The sequence below is a fragment of the Geotrypetes seraphini genome, chromosome 16 (assembly GCF_902459505.1).
Source record: "Geotrypetes seraphini chromosome 16, aGeoSer1.1, whole genome shotgun sequence".
Lineage (NCBI taxonomy): Eukaryota > Metazoa > Chordata > Amphibia > Gymnophiona > Dermophiidae > Geotrypetes > Geotrypetes seraphini.
In genome coordinates, this window is record NC_047099.1 from 54,582,203 (window position 1) to 54,605,355 (window position 23,153).

The following is a 23,153-nucleotide window of genomic DNA, read 5'->3' on the forward strand; positions in this document are numbered from 1 at the left end:
CCGACAGGGTTGCGAGGAATACACTGTTGACCAGCACAAGCAACAACTTCAACTAGGGGTACAGGGGAAGGGAAGGTGTGATTGGAGAAGCAGTGGAGTGGGGGGGGGGGGAGAGGGGCACCACCGCCTCGGCCGCCTTTCATCCTCGCTACACTTCTTTCTGTCACTACTTCCTGTTATATTTTGAGAATGACAGTATTGTTCTTGACTATTTTTTATATACATCTCTCTCTTTCTCACTATCACCATAGGTATGTGATATTTATTTATCTGGTGTATATGATAAAATTATTAAAGATTTGATATTGCTGAGAAGGGCAGCCACTACTCAAGCCCATCAAACTCAGTTCCATCCCTATTCAAACAGTTCCTACCCTAAAATTACTCGGAGTCATCTTTGACAGTAAATTCAATTACCACGACCAAAACAGTGCCGTAGTTAAAAAAATTTTCTACCATCTGCGATTGATCCACTCTCTTTCTCAAATACTCGAACCCTCATCTGTCAATATTCTAATTCACTCTTTGGTGATCTCCTGTATTGACTATTGTAATGCATTCTATAAAGGGATCACACCAAAAGAAATCCGATGATTGCAGATTATTCAAAATAGTTCTGTAAAAATTATCTTCCAGGAAAGGAAATTCAACCATGTTTCACCTCTACTAATTAAAGCACATTGGCTCCCCATCGAACACAGAATGACTTATAAAATTCTTCTACTTACGTTCAAAACTAGAACTTGTAACCAACCGGAATTCATAAACAGATTTCTTATACTCTATGCCCCCCTCAGATCACTCCGCTCTGTTACACAACATCTTCTCAATATCCCCTTTGAGAAATATTAATACCATGCGCTTAAAAGTCTTTTCAGTCACTGCACCCTCCCTCTGGAACTGTATACCCAATTACATAAGAGAGGAAACAAATTTAAACCAGTTTAAATCCAAATTAAAAACCTTATTTAAAGATGCCTTTGAGTAGTAACTACTCTTTTAAGATGCTGTTTAATAGCAACTGTCCTTCTAAGGACATTTCGACTTCTCTCCTTTTGGTCTTTCCCCTACCTCTTGTTCTTTCCTTCAGTGTCTTTTTCCTATAATATTGTAGTTCGACCCCTTTTTTTCCTTTTGTACAAGTTTGTCTGTTTGGTTAATTATTCCCCCAAATATGTTTGTTAACGTGACTGTTTTTATTGATTAATGTACACCGCCTAGAAGCCTGATTAGGCGGTATAATAATTATTTTTTTTTTAGCAGAAGAAAACTTTTTATTGTAACAAAAAAGGCAAGACAAGCAAACTTGAAAATGCCTTTGCTGGTAGTGTGAATTATTTTACTGTATGTTTAAGGGACTTTGTTGCCACCAGAAATGACTTGCGTGATGTTTATGTTTTTCTGCAGGGTGGCGGAGGACTGAAGGGTAACGAAGGCCCAGCTGGTCCCCCCGGCCCTGCTGTGAGTATCCAAGTTTCTCTGTGCAAGTTCTACTACCTCAGCCAGGGACACTTTGTGCCCAGTTTAGACAGAGAAACAGTTAGTCCCGGAGTAGGCGTCTCATCGGTTTACCAATGCCTGGGTACTGGGTGAAGCCCCTAGACACATCTGAATGTCCAATGTTTTCCTTCTATGTAGGGATCTCCAGGAGAGAGAGGTGCTGCTGGACCGGGAGGTCCAATTGGTCCTCCAGGAAGACCCGGCCCTCAAGGGCCCGCAGGACCTGCTGGAGAGAAAGGTGTTCCTGTAAGTAACTGAGAAGGGGTACGGCTGATCAACATGAAGCCTGTATTTCTAACTGTGACCCTAAGATACAGAGTCTGTGCTGGGTTGGGGATATGGAAAAGCCTGTGCTGGATCCCTTGAATACAGAGTCCATATTCCTGGGATATGAAGAGGCTGGGCCAGAATTCTAGGCAGTGATCTCTGGGTGAAATAAGCTGTGGGCTGGATCCCTGGGACATGGTCTGATTTGTAATCCTGGGATATAGTAATCTCTTGGTTGTGGAAGGGCTGGACAGGATCTCTGTGTGCTGGCTCCTTGGTTATGGAAAGAACATATCAGTGTTGACATCCTCAGGTATAAGGATCAGCATTATATCCTTGGTCTATGGAGGGTATGGGGTGGATCCCGGGAATATAAGCATCTTATGAAGGATATAGCTTAGGTTTCTGGCAAACGGAAGGTGTGGACTAGATTGCTGAGTATGGAGGGTGTGGACTGGATCCCTGGAATATAGAGTTTGTATTCTGGATCCCTTAATTATCACAGGTAAGGACTGGATCCCTGGGGAACAGAGATTTTGTTCCGGGGCTAAGACGAGTGTGAACTGGATCCCTGAGGTATGGAGCCTTTTTGTTAGATTCCAGAGCTAGGAAGCATGTGAACAGGATCCCTGGACTGCAAAGCTGCTCAATCAACAGCTTGTTGACAGTTTTCCCTCTATTAACTGTTATAAATGTAGTTATTGGCCTTTGGGTGATGATGGAGATAGCTGGCACTTTGGAGAGAGGAGCTAATTTGGGAAATGGGCATACCCCAAAATAATATCCTGGCTTTATGGAGTCTCTTCTGGTTCTGTTCTGTCCAGGGTGAAAAAGGCCCAGTAGGATCAGCTGGTCGTGATGGGCTTCAGGGTCCAGTTGGTCTTCCAGGTCCTGCAGGTCCTGCGGGTTCTGCTGGAGAGGATGGCGACAAGGTGAGTCTCTTGGTCTCTCATAGGGAGTGGAAGAGAAGCCTAGTGGTTAGTGCTGAAAGAAAACCAGGCAAATCCCACATTTGCCTCTGACACTGCTTGTGACATTGGGCAAGGTCACTTCACTCCTTGTTGCCTCAGACACTAAATGCAGAGCCTTGTCTTCTAATCTGCATTAATGCACACGATTTCGATTTACTAATAATACGCACTGAAGTGCAATAATGCAGGTTAATACATTCATACAGGTTTGTAAATCGTGTCCTTAGAGTGCCAGCCTTCTGGGGACAGGGCAATCAGTGGCGTAGCTGGGGAGGTTGGTGCCCGGCATCACTGCGATGTGCGCCCCCTGCTAATCACCGCCTCTGCCACTTTTTTTGTTAGGATATTAGCGTTTCAAGCAGACAAACTGCAATCTTGGTTAGGCGAATGGACCCATCAAGCCTTGTCTTACTGTTTTTTTCGAAAATTAGTTAAGACCTCTTTGTTTGACAAATTCGTTACCTAAATTAGGCGTTTTTTAAGATTGTAATTAGTGTATTCACTGTGTGATTGTATTCTCGCTGACTGTCCAGTTTCTCTTTTGTGTAAACCGCCTAGAACAGCTGGTGATGGTGGTATAGAAGAATAAAGTTATTATTATTTTTATCAATATCATTATTGAGTGCCCCTTCACCTTTGGAAATGTTTGCTGGCACAATCATCTTTCACCTGCTGCTTATGCCGACCTCGGCTCCCCTCTGCTGTGACCAGGACGTGACATCAGAAAGGAGCCAAGGCCGGCACAAATAGAAGGCGGATGCTGCTGCAAGCGCCAGTGAACATTTCAAGAGGTATTCTGGGAAAGGGCGGGGAGGAGGAGAGGTGCTGGTGCCCCCGTTTCCCCTTTACTATGCCACGGAGGGCAATTTCTGCTGCTGAGTATAACTCGCCTTTGAGTTTGGATTTGGAAAAGCCAGTAATTCGATCCAAAAACTGCAGTCCAGCCACTGTGTGTGCCAAAAAAACCACTGCGTGAGATTTCTGTGTCATTCTGGTGTTCTCCCTTCACAGGGTGAAATTGGGGAACCAGGTCAGAAAGGCGCAAAGGGAAGCAAAGGAGAGCATGTACGTATGAGTCCGTCTGTCCATCCTTGCTAGGTTAGAGATCCACCCTATAGCTTGTGCCCCTCCCTCTTATGCTTAACCCCTCTGTACCCCTCTACCTGTTCCTCCTTTTATCCCTTTAATACATATCTGTGCTGTGCTCTCTCTGCTCAGATAATTATTGCTTCATTATGGTCTCCCGTGCTCTGAAGCTGCTAATGGTGTCTTCTCTTCCAGGGTCCCCCCGGTCCTTCCGGTCCCATGGGCACAATCGGGCAGCCAGGGCCAGCGGTGAGTCGTATAATCAATATTTGTAATTAAACAATGAGACTGTTCATTCAGTGGCTTGTGGAGCGGGTCCTTTTGGTGGGGGTGCTGTAGAGAGATTCTTCTTCTCAACTGCTGGAACATACCGACGATATGTCATCTTCCGTACATGTGTACACATAAGTAAAAATATTAATATGCACAGCTGAATATCTCTTATGCTTGTTTCCTAGGGTGCTGATGGTGAACCAGGCCCTAGAGGTCTCCAGGGCCACTTCGGTGCCAAAGGTGATGAGGGGATTCGCGGATTCCCCGGCCCACCTGGCCCCATTGGTCTGCAGGTGAGTCATGCAGCAGTTTCCATATGCAGCAAATCAGAATATCAGATTAAACCAGAGCACTGACATCGTACTTTGATAAACACCAACATGCAGTCTGTCTGTCTGTCCATCTACAGGGCCTGCCCGGTCCATCTGGAGAGAAAGGAGAATCAGGAGACGCAGGGCCGCTGGTGAGCATTTAATTTTCACTAGAACGATGCACTTTCCTAGCCTGGCCCACTGTCGATACTCTGAAATTGTTGTATTGAGGGATCTTAGATCTAGTCACTGAGGGAGCAGTTCCATAAAGAAGACACCAATGGTTACGCGCTAAGGAGGAAATTTAACAAGGGGCGCTAAATGCTAAAACACCCATTATATTCCTTGCCTCTTGATGAATTTTCTCCTAAGTATGCATGTAATTTGTAGAATACCGGCATATGCGTGAACATGCATGCAGATTCTAATATTATGATTTATGATTTATTAATCTTTTTATATTATAATATAACACTAGTTCTTTGCTCTAATACATTGCTATCATGTCTACAACTAGTTCAAAATTCAGCAGTAAGACTCATATATGGACTATGGAAATCATAATACCTATAACCCTGCTATATGAAACTACATTGGCTGCCCATAACCACAAAGATCAAGTTTAAATTAGACATCACTGCCTTTATGATCCTGAGAGGGAATGCCCCCGACTATCTAACATAGTTGGCTATCCTACTCCAGGGCGCCTCCAACAGATATTCCACCAGAAATCTTTTCCACTTAAAATTCCCAGCATGCAACAATATAAAGTCTACCAGGCAAATTACCTTATCCATCCAATATCAATTAGCAAAATGCCGAAACCAACACTGCAATCTTGTGACCACCATCTCAGGTTCAGAAAACTTTTAAAAGCATTTATCTACCAAGACAGGGAGTCAACCCTGAAGTAACTGAAATGGTAATTGTAAAAGCTCATTTCTAAACTGTCTAATGCAACTTCTGGGACATAACGATGAACCAATGACCTACTTAAACTTGTAACTATGACCTAACTGTATTAATAACTGTACTGATCTACCAGTACTAGCAACCCTACTGAAAGCGAACGTTGCACAACTGTAACAGATGTTCTCCGTGGATAGCAGGATACAACAGTCACACATGTGGGTGACGTCACAGCTGACGTTGCCAGTCGGCTCTTGTCAAAGAGCTTAGAATGAACTGTAAAGTTCTGAGCTCATGCACTAGTTCCCTACTGTACGTATCCCTTAGCAACAAAATAACATAAACCCTTCAGTTAAATATAATAGCTTCAATGAACCAAAATAAAATTCTGCAAGGGAAGGGATGGGTTTGTGTGGCTGTTGTATCCTGCTATACACGGAGAACATCTGTTACAGGTGTGCAAGATTCGCTTTCTCCATGGATAAGCAGGATAGCAAGAGCCACACATGTGGAGATTCCCAAGCTGAGGGTTTTCTCACTAACCAGATAATAAGGAGGAGGAGGTTAGCAGAATTTCAAACAATTTTATTTGTAACAATAAATGCATCCTAAGAACTATGCATTCTAACATCAACAACTGGCAAATAATCAACCTGAAGAGATTGATCTAAACAATAATGCTTAGCAAACGTGCATGGATTGCTCCTTGTAGCTGCTCTACAAATATCAATTATTGAAACATTTTTTTAAGTACGCAAGTGAAACAGCTTTCGATCTTAGTCTATGAGCTGTTATTTTAGAAATTAATGCAGAAGAATTATTCATATAGCAATACGATATACAGTCTGCCAACCAGTTTGACATGGAACTCTTCGAAACTGGTTTACCTAATGTGTTTACACCAAAAGACAGAAATAGTTGAGACTGATGATTTGTGGTTGATGTTCTACATAAATATGCTCGTAGAATATTGCCACAATCTAAAATGTGAGGTATATCTGATGCCTCTTCAAAAAAAGTTGGTAACACAACTGGCTGGTTGATGTGAAATGATGTAACTACCTTAGGCAAAAATTTTGGATGTGTCCTGAGTACCACCTTGCTTGGGAAAAATTGGAGATACGGATGGTAGTAAACTATGCTTGAAGTTCACTTATTCTTCTTGCTGATGTTATTGCAACAAGAAATAAAGTTTTCCACGTTAAATATTTTAAATCCATTTGATCCGGATCAGTGAATGGAGATTTGGATAAAGCTGACAATACCAAATTTGAGATCCCACTGTGGCGAAGGTTTCATAGCTGGTGGATTTCTTAGAAGAAATCCCTTTAGGAATCTAGTTGATAAAGGGTTATGTGAAATAGGAAGACCAGAGATAGGGTTGTGTAAAGAAGATATAGCACTTAAATGTGTCCTTATTGATGCAACTGCTAATCCAGAGCTTGAAAGATGAAGTAGGTACTGTAGTACAATGGAAATTGGGCATGTAAATGGATCAACAGAAGATTTTGAACACCATGCTGAAAATCGTCGCCACTTGTATGTGTATGATCTTCGAGTGGACATTTTTCTGGAATAAAGTAGTACCTCCTCCACCTCTGCTGTAAGATTTAAATCGGCATAAGGTTCAGCTTCCATGCCATCAAAGAAAGGGAGAATAAATTTGGGTGTAACGTTGTCCCTGCATTTTGGAACAGTAGATCCGGGTGGAGTGGTAGATGGATTGGTGGTTCTATTTGTAGGCGGAGTATGGCTGAAAACCAGGTCTGACGTGGACAATAAGGTGCTATCAGAATGCACTTTGTCCGGTCTTGATAAATTTTTACTAGTACCTTCTGCATGAGTGGAAGTGGAGGGAGTGCATAATGGAGATGATATGACCAATTCAGAGTGAATGCATCGCTGGATAGGCTTTGATTTGTTGAAATAATTGAACAGAACAGGTGACATTTCATGTTGTCTGGGGATAAGAACAGATCTATTTGTGGTACTCTGAATTTCTTTGTGATGATGGAGAATATTTCTGGGTGCAGGAACCACTCATGCAGCTGTAAGTGCCTGCTGAGAGAGTTGGCCAGCTGGTTTTATGCACCTGGCAGGTAAACTGCGGTTATGAAAATACTCCTTGACAATGCGAATTGCCAAATTTTCATTGCCTCCTGACATAACATAAGGGATCCTGTCCTGCCTTGTTTGTTCAGATAGTACATTGTTACCTGACTGTCTGTCTGAACTTGTACCACCTTGTTGGTTATCTGGCGTTCGAAAGTTTGAAATGCCAGATATACTGCTCGTAGCTCCAGAATGTTGTTATGCAGCTTGCCCTCCTCAGGAGACCAGAGGCCTTGTGTACTGATGTGTGAAGTATGGGGCCCCCAATCCATGTGCGATGCATCCGTCATGATCGTTATCTGTGGTTTTGGTGCATGAAATAGATTCCCTCGCATGAGATTGGTGGGTTGAAGCCACCACTGGAGAGCAGCTCGAGTGTTTTTTGTGACTGGGAGAACATCTGTCAGTTGGTTCAGATATTGGTTCAATTTCGATTTGAGCCCCATTGGAGGGAGCGCATGTAGAGCCTTCATGTGGAACAGTATGAATAGAAGCTGCCATATGTCCTAGTAGACACAGCAATGTTTTTGCTATCGCAAACTGTTGCATGGACAAATTTTGAGCTAAGTGTAGAATCGCTAATCGACGAGGGGATGGAACGTAGGCCGACATCAATTTTAGTGCTTTGAGGTATTTGTTCCTTGGGTCTGGTTTGTCAGATGTAGATAATGACAAGCAATTGTCAATCTTCTGCAGAAAGATAGAATAAGTGGTATCTTCTGGTGGTTCCTGATTATCTGGAAGTGGAAGAGATTGCTCAGAGACACCATCAGGGGGCGTTGTCTGCTCAGACACAGCATTAGGTGTTGTTGTTTGGTCAGATGATGACTGTGGTGGCGATTCAGTGGATGGGGAAGTAGACTGCTTTGTGATTGTTTTTGCTGGCTTCTGGACACACTGATCTTCTTGCATTGTATCGGGAGATTGCATTTCATATTTGATTTCTAAAAATTGCCTCCATAACTCAGTAAATACTGGGTGAGGCTGGGGTGGTGTTAACTCTTTTGATGTAAAATTAGGTTCCATTTGCTCTAAGGGGTTTGATAGTAAAGGCTCTGAGGTAGAAAAATCATAGCTTGATAGTTTTGGAGGAGACAGTGACAAATGTTTCCTTTTTTGTGTGCACTTCCTTTTAGGCATAAAATGGAGAACTATGACTGCTTGAAGCAGAGTTTGAGTTCTCTGATGTGGTGCTGATGTGCCTGCTTTTGTATTTAAACAAATGTCTGTGACTTTGTTGCTGATTGTCTGGAGAATGACATCTATGGTGCCTATGTCCCTTCTCCTGATGGCATAGGTGATTGGATTTTGATTCATTTTTGTGTTCAAGCAACCCTACTGAATGTCCATGTTAAACTGTCCATTGTAACTTCCTCTTGTAATACCCAACCTCTTGTAATGTAATCTGACTTTGAATTGAATAGGTAAAGGCGGAATAGAAAACCTGATTAACATAACATATACTGCCTTTTACAATGTAGCAAAGTGGTCTACAATAAAACATCATCATGAGTCAGAAAATAGAAAGGAACAACAATCATTATGATAGTAAAGTAACAAGTCAAGAGGACAGTCCATTGTTGTGCTATATAGAGGCAATCAAAGGACAGGAAGAGCAATAGTCAAGTGACGAATGCTGTATGAACCAATAGGTCTTCAGCCCTGATTTAAATTTAGGGCAAAAGAGTTAAAGACGCAAATGTTTAGGCAGAGAGTTCCAGAGAGAAGGTGCTAGTATATGCATATTTCTCCAATAATATGTAATTGTAAGGTGGGGTGTTCACACACATTGAGCCTGGACAGGGCATAAATTTACATGTGTAACATAGGATATAAGTTACACTAGGATTCTGTAAAGAATAATAGATGCCTCCTCTCTCTTATTGAATATGATCATTCTCTATGAATGACCAAACTCCTCTATGGTTCTTCATGCTGACACCAATCCAGCACTTTCAGAACTGATTCTTCTTTAATTTTCTTGCCCCCTCAGGGTCCACCTGGCCCTCCTGGACCCCGAGGCCCTGCTGGACCCAGTGGAGCTGATGTAAGTGGCCTTTTCTTTCTCTATGTCCATATCCTTCTGGTTGCTACTCTGTTATAGAATCTTCTTGATGTAACCAACTGCTCTCTGTAATCTTCAGGGTCCACAAGGTCCACCTGGAGGAATTGGAAACCCTGGAAGTATTGGAGAAAAGGTAATGTCAAGTTTTCCTTTCACTTTATGAGAACATTTTGTTAGAATATTATAAAGGCCGTAGCATACCCTGTTTTCGGGGCAATAACCAAAAAATGACTTTCCTTTGCCCACAGTCCACATGTTCAATACCAGTAGCATCAGGTCATAGTTCCCAGGTTCTCTTTAGGTATAGTATAGGGTAGTAGGATAATAAGGTTTGGAATGGACCTCCGGAGGTCATCTAGACCCTCATCTATCTCCAGATGTGATCCACTTTTTCAATATTATCCCTCCATTTACAAATCCTTGTAACTGAGAATCCACCTCTATCTTGGGTATATTTCATCTCGATACCTCTGCTCTAATTTTAAGCCCATCACTGAAGTGAACATCAATCCCCATCTTCATTGTGACCTCCACTCCCCTTCTTTATATTTGAAGACTTCTATCAACTCACCCCTCAAGCTTCTCTTTTCCAAGCTAAATAATTCCTACCTCCTTCACCTTCTCCTCTTGTGCATGTTAACTAGGCCTCTACTCATGTTTGTTACTTTCCTCTGGACTTTTTCTACTTTCTCCACATCCTTCTTAAAGTGTGGGACCCAAAACTGGGTACAATACTCCAATAATAACCTAACAAATGCTAAGGACAGCTAGGGAAATTATTTGTATATCTTAGAAAGTTGATAGGAGTCCTAGGCCTCTAGGCTGCAGTATTCTAGATACTTTAATTGGTTTATAGGGACCCAAGAGTTTGGTTGTTGGTTGATGGCAACCTCAGGTCTTTCTATAGATGTGTTATAGAGAGGTGTTAGTTAATGGGAACACCAGGACTTTCTAAAGCTGTATTACTGTATAGGGACGTCAGATCGTGAGCCCATCGAGACAGATAGGGAGAAATACTTGAGTACATGAATAAAAACTACTTAGGCTTAGGTTTGTGGAAATCCCAGGACTTTCTATTGTTTTATTATTTATTTAACAGATTTATATCCCACCTAAAAACTAAGTGAGTTTTATAAGTGATTGTTGATTAGTAACATGCCGGGACTTTCTATAGCTGTTTTTTGCTTCAGTAGGTGCAGGAATAGTAATTATTCTTGATGTTGTCACAGGGTGAATCTGGAGAAGCTGGACCTCCTGGCATTGCTGGTGAATCTGGACCAAAGGTATGTCCTATACCTGGGTGATCCTCCAATGTGAAGAGGAAGAGTGCTGACATTCAACCTGAGCTTGTAATGAATTAGTTTACCTATATGCTACTTATCTAAGGGCCCTTGTGAACTCAGGAGCTGTTGATTGATTGAAATGTGACCTCATCTTCCACACATTACTGGGTACTTCGATTCTTGAGAGTAACCTATTAGTCAGGTTTTCCAGATATTACTAATGAATATGCAAGAAATAAATATGCATACATTGAGGGCAGTTCACACAATTCTATTTGGAAAACCTGACCAGAATCTGGCTAATGCAGACCAGAATACTCACCTTGATTTAGACAGTAACTTATAGAAGTCTCCCATGGTATATTAAATAATAATTTCTGCGATATGCTGAAGTTATTATGTGGAATATTTAACCAGTAACTCAGAGGATACTGACATTATTATATGGGCTATTTAACTAGTAACTCGCAGAAGTGTGCTCTGATATCTGATTTCTGTGAGATACTGAGGTTATTATATGGATTATTTAGACAATAGCTCAGAGAAGTCTCCTCAGGTATATTATCTAATGATTATTTTGATATACTAAGGTTATTACAGGTACTCGTTGACTTACAACCACAATTGGTTCCAACTGATAGATCATAAGTTGATCAGGACGTAAGTCGGCCAATGTTAAATTAAAGCAAGAATATTAGACTGGGTAATGATATTTTAATCATCTTAAAGCAATCTGTTAACAATATTTTCTTTCTAAGTCAAACAACAGTACAATTGTGGAAAAACATACAAAAATAAGAAATACAGTACAATAAAGTACATTTAATTCCTGGCACCACTGGTGCTTGGCTGTGGGTTGTCGATATCTCCTTCATCAGGCGAGGCTGCGAACATGGTGGTGTTGGGTGGAGTCGCTTTTTTCATAAATATAGTGAGCTTCGTCTGAATTGTTTGCTTTTTTTTCTCTTCATAAATTTCGCAATAAGGATGAAATGTGTCGAGTGCCATCTGTTCAATCCTTGCAAATTGTTCAGTGTTTGGGTCCATATCTTCAAAATGGGCGAGTTTATTCAACAGAGATAACCCTTCTGACAATCCCTTTGTGGTGAACATTTGTTGTGGCACCTCATTCTCTTGGTCTTTCTCTAATTCTCTTATTTTTTCTTCTACCACTCTTTCTTCTTCTAATTCCATCAGTTCTTCATTCGTAAGTTCCCCTGATTCTCGGTCTAGCAACTCCTCATCTTCCATTTCACATTCCAATGAAAGGTCTTTTGACAGTTTCACTATTTCTTCATGAATCTCATTGAGTTCTTGTTCACTGTTAAATCCAACAAAGGTATTCACATAGCGCTTAACACACTTCTTCCATAGTGATAGTTCTGGGTCGGCATCTATAGCAACTAAGGCTTGGGCGAAAGTGGGTCATCGGTTGAATAACTGGTATAGTGTTTGGAGGCAAAAATAATACTTTCACATTGGGATAGAGATCAGCTAAGTGATGTGGATGTCCAGGCGCATTATCAAGCAACAGTAAAATTTTGAAGGGGATTCCTCTCTCCAAACAGTACTCACACACTTGAGGAATAAAACAATTACTGTACCAATCTTCAAATAAAGCCTGGTTCATCCAGGTATTATGGCTTGATCTATAATAAACTGGCAAAGTGTGCTTGTTCATATTTTAAAATTCACATGGATTTTCAGAATGGTAAATTAATAAGGGCTTCAGCTTGAACCCATTGATATTCCCTCCAAGCAGTAGAGTGAGTCTATCCTTGTGTGCTTTAAATCCTGGCATGCTTTTGGCTTCTTTGTCGATGCAAGTGTGTCCTGGCATCCGCTTCCAATATAACCCTGTTTCATCCACATTAAATATTTGCTCTGCCAGGTAATCCTCCACCTTGATTATTTCTTCTAAATTATCAACAAATTTTTTAGCTCCTTCCTCATCCGCACTCGCTGCTTCTCCAGTCACCCGAACATTATGCAACTGGAATCTATTTTAAACCTCTTAAACCAACCAGTACTTGCCACAAATTCTTGACTGTAGTCTTCTCCAGCGTGTTCCTTTAAAGTCCCAAACAGACTTCTAGCCTTCGACTGTACTGTAAAGAAGCTTAACAGCGTCCGCTTTTGAATCTGATCTTTCATCCAAATGTTTAACAATTTCTCCATTTCATGGATGGGCCTGGTACGTTGCTTTGTAATCACTGTTGACCGCAAAGGTGCAGGAGCTTTCACAGATTCGCGAATTCTATTTTTGTCCTTTATAATAGTCGACACAGTAGAGTGTGATAACTTTATATCACATACGATCGCATTCACTTTCTTTCCTCCTTCATACTGTTTTATTATCATCATTTTGGTGTCTAGATCTATGGCCTTTCTTCCCTTTTTGGAAAGCTGAGGAGTGGACAGAGACAATTTCCTCTTGGTAGTCATTTTAAGGCCACAAAATCGCCAAAACAACAAGGTACAAACTCATGTGGGGCAACACCCCTGCGTATGTTATTACGCTGCATAGCGAGACTTGGGAGAGCGGAAGACGCATCGTAAAGTCGAACAGTCGTAACTTGCACAGGTCATATGTCGACGAGTACCTGTATATGGATTATTTACCAGCAACACATAGGAGCCTTCTCTTGTACAGTATATTATCTAATGATTCTTATGAAATACTGAGGTTGTTATGTGGGTTAACCAGTAACTCACAGAAGTCTCCTCTGATATTTTATCTAGTGATTCTGTTAGATATGGAGGTTATGCTATGTCTTCTTTATGTAATAATTGTTGCTGTGGGAGAGGGGAATCTCATTTTCTGTATCTTCCTTTAGGGAGCCCGAGGTGAGCTAGGGGAAAAGGGAGAGGCCGGCCAACCCGGTGCTGCAGGACCTCCTGGTGGTAAAGGTCCACCTGGAGACGATGGACCCAAGGGGAACCCTGTAAGTGATACGGATACTCCACTTTATTCTGATGCAGGTCCAAACATTCTGCTTTAAACTGATGTGAGCCAAAAGTGTGGCAGTGCCCACACCCTAGCCAGAACGGTGTGGGATATAAGGCTTCGTGAACCTCTTAAACTGGTTGGTTTAAGGGTTTATTTGTCAGGCTTCCTGTGATTTTATCCTTCAGTTTTCAATGGGGTTAGGTGCCTAAAATCATCCCTAGATTTGTCCCTTTAAAATTTAATTATGACTTAACACCAGTGGCATTTGGGGAGGGCTTTCAGGGAATTCAGTGAATCCCCAGCTCTACAGCCCTGCTGTTTTATTTTTTGTTTACTCTTTGCTTGATGCAGTTTGCTTTGTTGAGTAGGTAGCCTGCTCAACCAGCCAAACTGCATCAAACAAAAAGTAAACCAAAAAAAAAGCAGGGCTCTTGGGCTGGGGATTCTTTGAACCACCTGAAGGCCCTGACAGTACTGATCTGAATTTGATTGGCTGAGCAGTTTCTGCTTCTTGCCTGCTCAGCCAATCAAATTCAAAACAATGTCCTCAGGGCCTTTAGGGAGTGGGATGAACCCCCAGATGGCCCTGACTGCATGCCACTGCTGAGTACTTCTAAAACTGACCCCAGTAGTGTTGAGTGGTTTTATACTTTCTGTTTGTGAGTCTACACTCTACCCTATGGTTTTATTTTCTGTTCCAGAGTGGAAACCCGACCCTGCCCTTTTCACCCAGAAGTTGATGCCCTGTTTCACTATAATGCCTTTTCTTTTCTGTATGTTTTCAACAATGGTCAGAGGTGCTTTGATGTAACATACGTTCCCCATCAGTGATTTCTCCTCATGAACAAGGATAAAATTCTCACAAAGGAAAGATTCAACCTTTTACAGTTTCTCTTTCTTCACTTGTTGGTCTTTAGGGTCCTGTTGGTTTTCCTGGTGATCCTGGCCCTCCTGGTGAAGCTGGCCCTCGTGTAAGTACCCGTGCACCACCCCTATCTCTTTGGGTGTCATTAATTGTTCAGTCTTCTTTCTCTCAGGTTTCATTAGAGTCCACATCTGTGCTCTAGTTCATAATCTGTCCCTGTAAGGTGGCCATTGCTATAAAGAAAGCTTCTAGGGTTCAAAAATGAAGGGGAAGTCATCTGCAGGAAATTACAGTAACAGCAGGGGGTGCTGCTCTCCACGGGCAAGTCTGATTCTGAGTGTTGCTCCAGTATCAGCTAAGGGAAGCACTGTTCATGGAAAGATAACATAACATACATAGTATATGACGGCAGATAAAGGCCTATCTAGTCTACCCAATAAGGTGGTCAGAGCCATACATGCCGCTCCATGCAGGTTACACCCTTTCTTGATCCAATACTGGTAGAACAAATAGGGCAGTCATAGAGTCATGGAAGAGTGGTTTTATAATTTTGGATGGTCACATTCATTGTCAATCTATATAATAAAACCGTAGGCGGCGCATGCGCAGTCTTATCAGCGTGCTTCCATGATCCGTATGTCCGTGGCCGCCAAGACTGCAGCATGCCCCGCGCTTACTACGGCCCCACCGCAGCTCAGTTCGGCACGGCGGTTTCCCCAGATAGGGGAAGCCGAAAAACTCAATCCCGCCTCATGGTCCTGCCGCCGCTCAAGAATCCCCCCCCCCCCAAATCCTCCTGCAACAGCAGAAGCAGCAGCGGTTTTCCCTTCCCCTCCAGGTCCCTGCTGAGTAGTTGAAACATTTTCCCCCACCCCCCATTCCCTTCTTACCTTGAGCTGCCCTGCTCCGTTCGGCCCCTCCCCCTTCCCTTCCCGTGTGCTGGCCTGCTGCGGCTGAAGGTTTTTTTCGACGACTCCTCCTGTTAAAACTCCCCCCCCTCCCGCAACCGCTCCTGTTCAAAGCGGCCTGCTGAGGTTCGCGGCCGCTGTAACGAACCTCGCAGGCCGCTCTCCACATGGTAGCACGTTCCCTCTGACGCAATCGCGTCAGAGGGAACATGCTACCGAGTTGGAGAGCGGCCTGCGAGGTTCGTTACAGCGGCCGCGAACCTCAGCAGGCCGCTTTGAACAGGAGCGGTTGCGGGAGGGGGGGGGGAGTTTTAACAGGAGGAGTCGCCGAAAAAAACCTTCAGCCGCAGCAGGCCAGCACACGGGAAGGGAAGGGGGAGGGGCCGAACGGAGCAGGGAAGCTCAAGGTAAGAAGGGAATGGGGGGTGGGGGAAAATGTTTCAACTACTCAGCAGGGACCTGGAGGGGAAGGGAAAACCGCTGCTGCTTCTGCAAAGGAAAGTGGTGGTAGGGGAGAGAAGGGAATGGGGGGTGGGTGGGGGAAAATGCTGCTACTGCTTCAGCAAGGACCTGGAGGGAAAGAGAAATACCGCTGCTGCTTCTGCAAAGGAAAGTGGGGGGGGAGAGAAGGGAATGGGGGGGGGGGGGGGGAAAATGCTGCTACTGCTTCAGCAAGGACCTGGAGGGAAAGAGAAATACCGCTGCTGCTTCTGCAAAGGAAAGTGGGGGGGAGAGAAGGGAATGGGGGGGTGGGTGGGGGGAAATGCTGCTACTACTTCTCAGAGATCTGGAGGGGAAGGGAAATATCACAGCTGCTTCTGCAAAATAAAGTGGGGGGGAGAGAAGGGAATGGGGGGTGGGGGAAAATGCTGCTACTGCTTCAGCAAGGACCTGGAGGGAAAGAGAAATACCGCTGCTGCTTCTGCAAAGGAAAGTGGGGGGGGGGAGAGAAGGGAATGGGGGGTGGGTGGGGGGAAATGCTGCTACTACTTCACAGGGATCTGGAGGGGAAGGGAAATAGCACTGCTGCTTCTGCAAAGGAAAGTGGGGGGGGGGGGAGACACAGAAAGAAATACAGACAGACAAAGGAGGCTAGGGAGAGAGACAGACAGAAATAAAGACAGACAGGGGACCAGAGAGACACAGAAATAAAGACAGACAGGCAAAGGGTGCCAGGGAGAGAGAGAAAAAAAATTGCAGGAGGGAGAAAGACAGAAAGAAAGGAAGAAAGAAACAGGAGCAGGGAGAGAGACATAAAGAAAGAAAGACAGACAGCCATATATTCTAGCACCCGTTAATGTAACGGGCTTAAACACTAGTACTTGAATAAACCAAGAATATTATAGACTGACATTTTGCTCACTATCGATCCTTAACTGAATGTGACACAAAGAAACACATACTTAACTCTGGGAAAGATACTAGAACCAGAAACTGTGCTCCTCTAACATCCATTCCATAAAATGAGGAAAATAGATGAATTAACGCAAGCTTGAAACACAGAACTTTGTGTCAAGGCTTTAATATTATTACCATGATATATTCAGGGGTAACAGGGAGACAAACCAAGATAAAGACCAAAGAACTAGTCACCAATACTATTCATTATGCTGAAATCTTGTTAGCTATATCTTGTTTTCTTTCCCCAATGACACAGGGTCAAGATGGTGCAAAGGGTGAGCGTGGAGAAGCTGGAGAGGCTGGGCAGGCAGTGAGTGGAACAGGCTTAATACAATCTGTCAAATCTTCATACCTCATTATCTCTTTTCTAACTTATCCTGAAGAGTTAACTTTTCAAAACATTTTGGGGTACTAAACCTGATGGAAATTATCCCTTCCTGGACACTGTAAAGGAGTTTGTTCAATTTTGGGGGTACTCAAGCACCCACAGAGCTGGTTCCTATGCTGAGGACTGGTATCTCTATCTTTAGGTCTTCTGATGGTCTGATGGGAGCCATTAAGACTGGCATGTCCAATCCTGGGGTTTCCCAGTGACCTGATGGGACATCCTCATTTCAGTTTATCAAATTCCCATGCCCTCCCATTGTCTAATAGATATCCTTGGGATCAGTGTGTCTGATCCAAGGGTCTTCCTCAGTTCAAATGAAAAGTTCTTCTAGTTTCCCCCCTTAACCTTCAGGCCTTCCATTTTCCTGCCTGGAATTACTGTGTGATCTCTCTCTGACGTTTGATAGTCCAAACTCTCCAGTTCTCATCGGAGTTCCCCTTTGCCTCCTTTTTAGGGTTCTCCTGGTTCCACTGGTGAAAATGGTCCACCGGGTCCCCCTGGAAAAAGAGTAAGTGACCATCTCTGGGTTTTATTCAAAATTGGATTCACCCTTTGATTCGCTGTCATGCTTCAGTGTGTGTAGTAATCTGCAGGAAGGCACAGATACCTTAATAAAATCCAGAATTCATTTGTAACAGGCTTATAAATTGTCAGGAGAAGGGTCCGAACATTTCTGTGATTACCGCAGATATTTTCCTAGGTATCCTGACAGCTTTGCAGAACTGAGGGTTTGTGTACAGCAGGGGTGTCAAAGTCCCTCCTCGAGGGCTGCAATCCAGTCAGGTTTTCAGGATTTCCCCAATGAATATGCATGAGATCTATTAGCATACAATGAAAGCAGTGCATGCAAATAGATTTCATGCATATTCATTGGGGAAATCCTAAAAACCCGACTGGATTGCGGCCGTCGAGGAGGGACTTTGACACCCCTGGTATAGAGCAAGATATGTGTGTGTGATACCTACCCAGGATATGAGCTTTAAGGAGGGGCACCTGCTAATTATATCCTGTCCTTTGTGTTTTCTGACATTTCTTGTGTGTCATCTTCTTTCTAGGGCCCAGCTGGTTCACCTGGTCCTGAGGGCCATCAGGGGGTTAAAGGTGCCAAGGTATCCAAGCTTCTCTAGAAATACCATGAAATAACTATGCATGGATCATTTATCTGTCTTCTGCAGTGTGAGGGGAAGTTCTGTTTGCATCAGTAAACAAATATTAGGATACTGTTTTCATGATAACCTTAAAGGCGGCTTTCTGTGTAGCAGTAATGGGTTCACTTAGTTTTGAGTTCTGCTAGACTGGTACCTCAGTGATGTGTTTGATAGAACAGGAATATTAAGATCATGGGTAGAAATACAGATAAGTGAGAGTCATGGGGTAGAGGTACAGGCATGTATAGGTCATTGGAAGGAGATACTGTATCTACACATTAGGGTTAAAGGTTGAAGGTATAGGTATTGAGATAATAGATTCTTGTGATGGAGACATTATGTAGCCATTTTAAGATCATAGGCTGAAGCTACTGGGAAGTTAGGGTCATGGAGTTGAGGTACTATAGCCATTTTAGGATTATTAGTTGAAGGTGTTAAGATGTTAGGCTGAGGGGTGTGATGTACCATGTAGCCATATCATGGCTGTAGGTTGAAAGAATTGAGATGTGAAATGTAAAAGTCACAGAGTTGAGGTACTATGTAGCCATGTTAGAGTTGTAGGTCGAAGACACTGAGATGATAGATTCATGGGGTTGAAGGTATAGAAATGCCAGAGTCAAGGGTTGAGGTATTGTATAAACACATTAGTATTATAGATTAAAGGTACTGAAATACTATGTAGCCATATTTGGTTTACACGTTGAAGGTACTGAGAAATGAGTCGTGGGGTGGAGACACCTTCTTGTTTAGGCCATGATGTAGCAAGATTAGGGTTATAATGTGGAGGTCCACGTTTAGATCCAAGTAGATCAGCCATGTTTAATGACATTATTGGCTGATATGAACTAGATTCATATAGGGTTAATGGACCTTAACTTTAGCAATTATTTGTAATATTATTATTTATGTAAATTTGCTTGAAAATCCTTTTCTTCAATAGTGCAGAGTGAAAGGAGAATTTGGCAGGAGCTGATTTCTTGTTAAACAAGGGCATCGATTTAAGGAGGCTGGCGGCTTTATTTGTTTATTTACTCTCTGAGCACTCACTATAACCCCTGTGAAGGGCAAGCTGACTTCTCTTTACATTTCTAGGGTGAGCCTGGTGTTGAGGGTCCTCCTGGAAAAACAGGCCCCGTGGGAGCTCAGGGCACACCAGGAAAGCCAGGTCCTGATGGTCTGCGAGGTATTCCAGGCTCTGCGGTAAGTGTCCAACTGTTTGTTTGGGTTCCTGGCTCAACCCAAATCAGTTTCTAAAGAGCTTTCATTAGCAGATACCTGGCTTGTCCTCCATCTTTATTTCCCCCTCCCAAATCAGAGCAATCATTGTAGTGACTTTCTTCAGGGTGATGCTGTGTGGCAAGAACCATTAGCCAACTCTTCCACACTTATAGTGAAATCACACTCCTCATGACAATATCTTGTACAGCCACTATAGTGGTCATAATTTGTAATACCCTCCAGAGCCTGGCCATTAGGCATCACTGTTTGAGTGATGGCGGAGACTGCTTTGACTCTGGGTGATATAAACGTTGCTTCCATGGTGTCCATGAGCCCAGCCTTCCCGGGGAACAGAACTTAACCCAGGAATAAAATCCAGGTTCTCTGCTAAATTCAAGGTGGGCCTCGAAACCTATTTTATCAATCAGGAGTTTCCAGTGGGTTGGTTGAGATTGATTTGGCTGGCCACTTATATTTATTTATTGGGATTTATCAACCGCCTTGTCATGAAGAGTTTCACCCAAAGTGATTTACAATATATTAAATAGTAATCAGGTACTCTTAAGTATTCTCCCTATCTATCCTGGCAAGCTCACAATCGAACTGTGGTACCTGGTGCAATGGAGAGTTAAGTGACTTGCCCAGTGTCACAAGGAGGAGTCTGGGATCAAACTCGCAACCTCAGGGTGGTGACCAGCAACTCTAACCACTAGGCCGCTCCAAATTCCCAAGTTGGGTAGTTATAAAGGGCTTGGGTGGTCTGTTGGGTGGCCTATTTGCCTCTTTTTCTCCTATCTTTCCTTATCCCTTCTTACTTACTATCCTGTAATTAAATTAAATTGAGCTTGTTAGGGAGAACAGGATAGAAAATGAAATAAATAAATACAAATATCTCGGTGTAAATGTTTAAAATGCAGGTAACGTCTCCGAGGAATGATCAAGCATCTTTATTTTAGCTTTTTTTGGCACCCACAGACTGTGAGATGCGTGTCCAGTTGTTCTGTAGTGAAGCATTTCATTTACAGAATCTCCGGTGTCATCTCTCTCTCTCTCTCTCTCCTTCACTCTCTTACAGGGGGAGTCAGGCCGGCCCGGAGCTACAGGACAGGCGGGTCCACCAGGCCCAATGGTGAGTTAGAATCAAGGGCCCAGATTCTAGAACTTTCTCTTGGAACCCTCTTTTTCTCTGTTCCGGAGCCTCATCTCGATGTCTCAGCCCCTCAGACTGATAGGCGTGGGGATAGTTTGTTAAGGATGTCTTATTGTTATCCACACTAACTTATGCGGGGACGGTTTGAGGGCGTGTCTGCTTTTCTTGGTAGCTGCTATATGGGGAAGGATTTGGAGTGGGTGTCTCAGTGCTAAACACTGTGTTTTATTCATTAATTGGGATTTATTAACCACCTTTATGAAGAGATTCACCCAAGGTGGTGTACTGCAAATTTTGATGATCCTCTTGTCTTCTTTTGTGATGCAGGGACCTCCTGGTCTCCCTGGACTAAAGGGCGAAACTGGGGCTAAGGGTGAGAAGGTAAAACAAGATATACTGTGTAAACTCAAAAAATAAGCATGTTTGGGACAGGATGCTGGGCTTAATGTCCCAGAAATGGCAATTCTTATGTTCTTATTTGAACCAAGTCATTGTGACATCATTGATGAGATTGGCTCTTAGGTATTGGTGAAATGAGGCATTATGACATCACAATCTCAGCTCTGGAATGTTGCTACTCTTTGAGTTTCTGCCAAGTACTTGGGACCTGGGTTGGCCACTGTTGGAAACAGGATACTGGACTTCATAGAACTCTTGCCAATATGGCAACTCTTCTGTTCTTAAGAAAAGCCACACTTAGTCCGACCAAGGTGCATCAAGCCCACCATCCTCTCTCTGACTGTGGCTAATCTTGGTCACAAGTGCCTAGCAGATCCCAAAAAACAGATCTACTGTATTTCCCAGAGTTCACATCCAGGGATGAAGAGTGACTCTTCCAAGTCTACCTGGCTAATAATTGTTTATGGACTTTTCCTCCAGGAACTTGTCCAGGCCTCTTTTGAATCCTATGTTAGTCGCCTTGAACACGTCCTCCAGCAACAGATTATAAAGCTGAATTACACACTCTATGAAATAAAAGTCTTTCCACACTGAGTTTTTAACCATCCGGACCTTAATTTCATACAGTATCCTCTTGTTTATGTGTTAACAGCCGTTCGCTATTTAACTGTTCCACCCTACTCAGAATTGTATCCCCCTCTCAGTGGTCTTTTCTCCAATCTCACAAACACACACATATTTTCAGAGGTGTAGTCAAGACTCAGGTAAATATAAAGAACTACACATTATAAATAAAAGTGTCAATTCATTACATGAGCAAATTTACCCATACAAAAAGGGGGCTGGGCTACAGATTTATCTACATAAAAATGAATTTTTCACAGTGCTACTACATCATTCTATTTATGAATATCCAATTTTGCATCCCGTTTTGCAGTGGAGAAATGGTACATGTAACTGCAGGGCAAACCCTGATTTGTGCATGATTAAAGAGTTTGGATTTTGTTTTGTTCCTCTTGTTTTGTCACAAACTACATCGAGTTTAGGTCCGTGATACATCTATTTAGTGCTTGCCAAATCATTTTAAAGGGATTTGGTAGCTCACAGCTTTTCAGTAAGAAAAAAGGGCATGGAATTTAAAAAAAGATATGAGAGGGAAGGGGCATACGCAGCAGGGGGGGGCGGAGAGCAGGAGGGGTGCGAGCTCTGGAAAAAAAGGTACCGGGCGGGGGGAGGAATGTGTGTGCCGCTCAATCCCGCTAAACCACTGGTGGTGGTCTGTCTTCTATTGAAAAATCGAGCTGGTTTTGTGATTATCCATAACGAACAGAGGTGCTTATATGTATGCATACCCCCCCCATGTACATACAAATACCCTGCATACATATATATGAATTTATACAAACGCATGTACACATACACACACAAATATCCCCTTTTACTAAACTGCACTAGCAGTTTTTAGCGCCGGGAGCCGCGCTGAATGCTGTCTGCTCCTCCCGACGCTCATAGGAACTCTATGAGCATCGGGAGCAGCGCAGAGCATTTAGGCGGCTCCCGGCACTAAAAACTGCTAGCACAGTTTAGTAAAAGGGGGTCAAAGTTTCAGTATCATGGCACCCTGATGTGACCTTATTGTATGACTTATTTCACAGGGTCACGCAGGTCTGATTGGTTTGATTGGGCCACCAGGTGAGCAGGGCGAGAAAGGGGACCGCGGGCTGCCAGGACCACAAGGTTCACATGGTCAGAAAGGTGAAACAGTGAGTAATACTTTCATTTTTCACAAAAATTTATAATTGTGGGCTCCACAACTTTGTTACAAAGCAGGAAAATTAGCAGCACCAAAGCCTACATTAACGTGGCAGATCAAACCAACACTTCTTTCCCAGAGGGGTTAAGTAAGTGCCACGGATTCATGACAAATGGTATTTCTGATTTACGCATTA

The 23,153-nt window shown here is 43.1% G+C and overlaps 2 protein-coding genes across 7 annotated transcripts in view; one reads left to right on the forward strand and one right to left on the reverse strand.

Annotated features, from left to right (window-relative positions):
• Nucleotides 1–23,153, forward strand: part of COL11A2 (collagen type XI alpha 2 chain) — a 108,739-nt gene that overhangs the window by 75,376 nt on the left and 10,210 nt on the right. For 3 of the 4 annotated variants that reach the window (XM_033924914.1, XM_033924915.1, XM_033924916.1), the window contains 19 exons: nucleotides 1,408–1,461; nucleotides 1,639–1,746; nucleotides 2,592–2,699; nucleotides 3,750–3,803; nucleotides 4,020–4,073; nucleotides 4,283–4,390; nucleotides 4,507–4,560; nucleotides 9,423–9,476; nucleotides 9,574–9,627; nucleotides 10,724–10,777; nucleotides 13,615–13,722; nucleotides 14,645–14,698; nucleotides 17,158–17,211; nucleotides 17,744–17,797; nucleotides 18,345–18,398; nucleotides 19,530–19,637; nucleotides 20,731–20,784; nucleotides 21,133–21,186; nucleotides 22,860–22,967. In XM_033924914.1, coding sequence (XP_033780805.1) covers nucleotides 1,408–1,461; nucleotides 1,639–1,746; nucleotides 2,592–2,699; nucleotides 3,750–3,803; nucleotides 4,020–4,073; nucleotides 4,283–4,390; nucleotides 4,507–4,560; nucleotides 9,423–9,476; nucleotides 9,574–9,627; nucleotides 10,724–10,777; nucleotides 13,615–13,722; nucleotides 14,645–14,698; nucleotides 17,158–17,211; nucleotides 17,744–17,797; nucleotides 18,345–18,398; nucleotides 19,530–19,637; nucleotides 20,731–20,784; nucleotides 21,133–21,186; nucleotides 22,860–22,967 — 1,350 coding nt within the window. Of the gene's footprint in view, nucleotides 1–1,407; nucleotides 1,462–1,638; nucleotides 1,747–2,591; nucleotides 2,700–3,749; nucleotides 3,804–4,019; nucleotides 4,074–4,282; nucleotides 4,391–4,506; nucleotides 4,561–9,422; nucleotides 9,477–9,573; nucleotides 9,628–10,723; nucleotides 10,778–13,614; nucleotides 13,723–14,644; nucleotides 14,699–17,157; nucleotides 17,212–17,743; nucleotides 17,798–18,344; nucleotides 18,466–19,529; nucleotides 19,638–20,730; nucleotides 20,785–21,132; nucleotides 21,187–22,859; nucleotides 22,968–23,153 lie in introns of those variants that run through there. The other variant, XM_033924917.1, reaches the window with a different exon arrangement.
• LOC117350578 overlaps nucleotides 6,208–23,153 on the reverse strand; it is a 30,016-nt gene continuing 13,070 nt past the window's right edge. For all 3 annotated transcript variants that reach the window (XM_033924919.1, XM_033924920.1, XM_033924918.1), the window contains one exon: nucleotides 6,208–9,607. In XM_033924919.1, the coding sequence (XP_033780810.1) occupies nucleotides 7,646–8,746 (1,101 nt within the window). In that variant the 5' untranslated portion in view covers nucleotides 8,747–9,607 and the 3' untranslated portion in view covers nucleotides 6,208–7,645. The remainder of the gene's footprint in view (nucleotides 9,608–23,153) is intronic.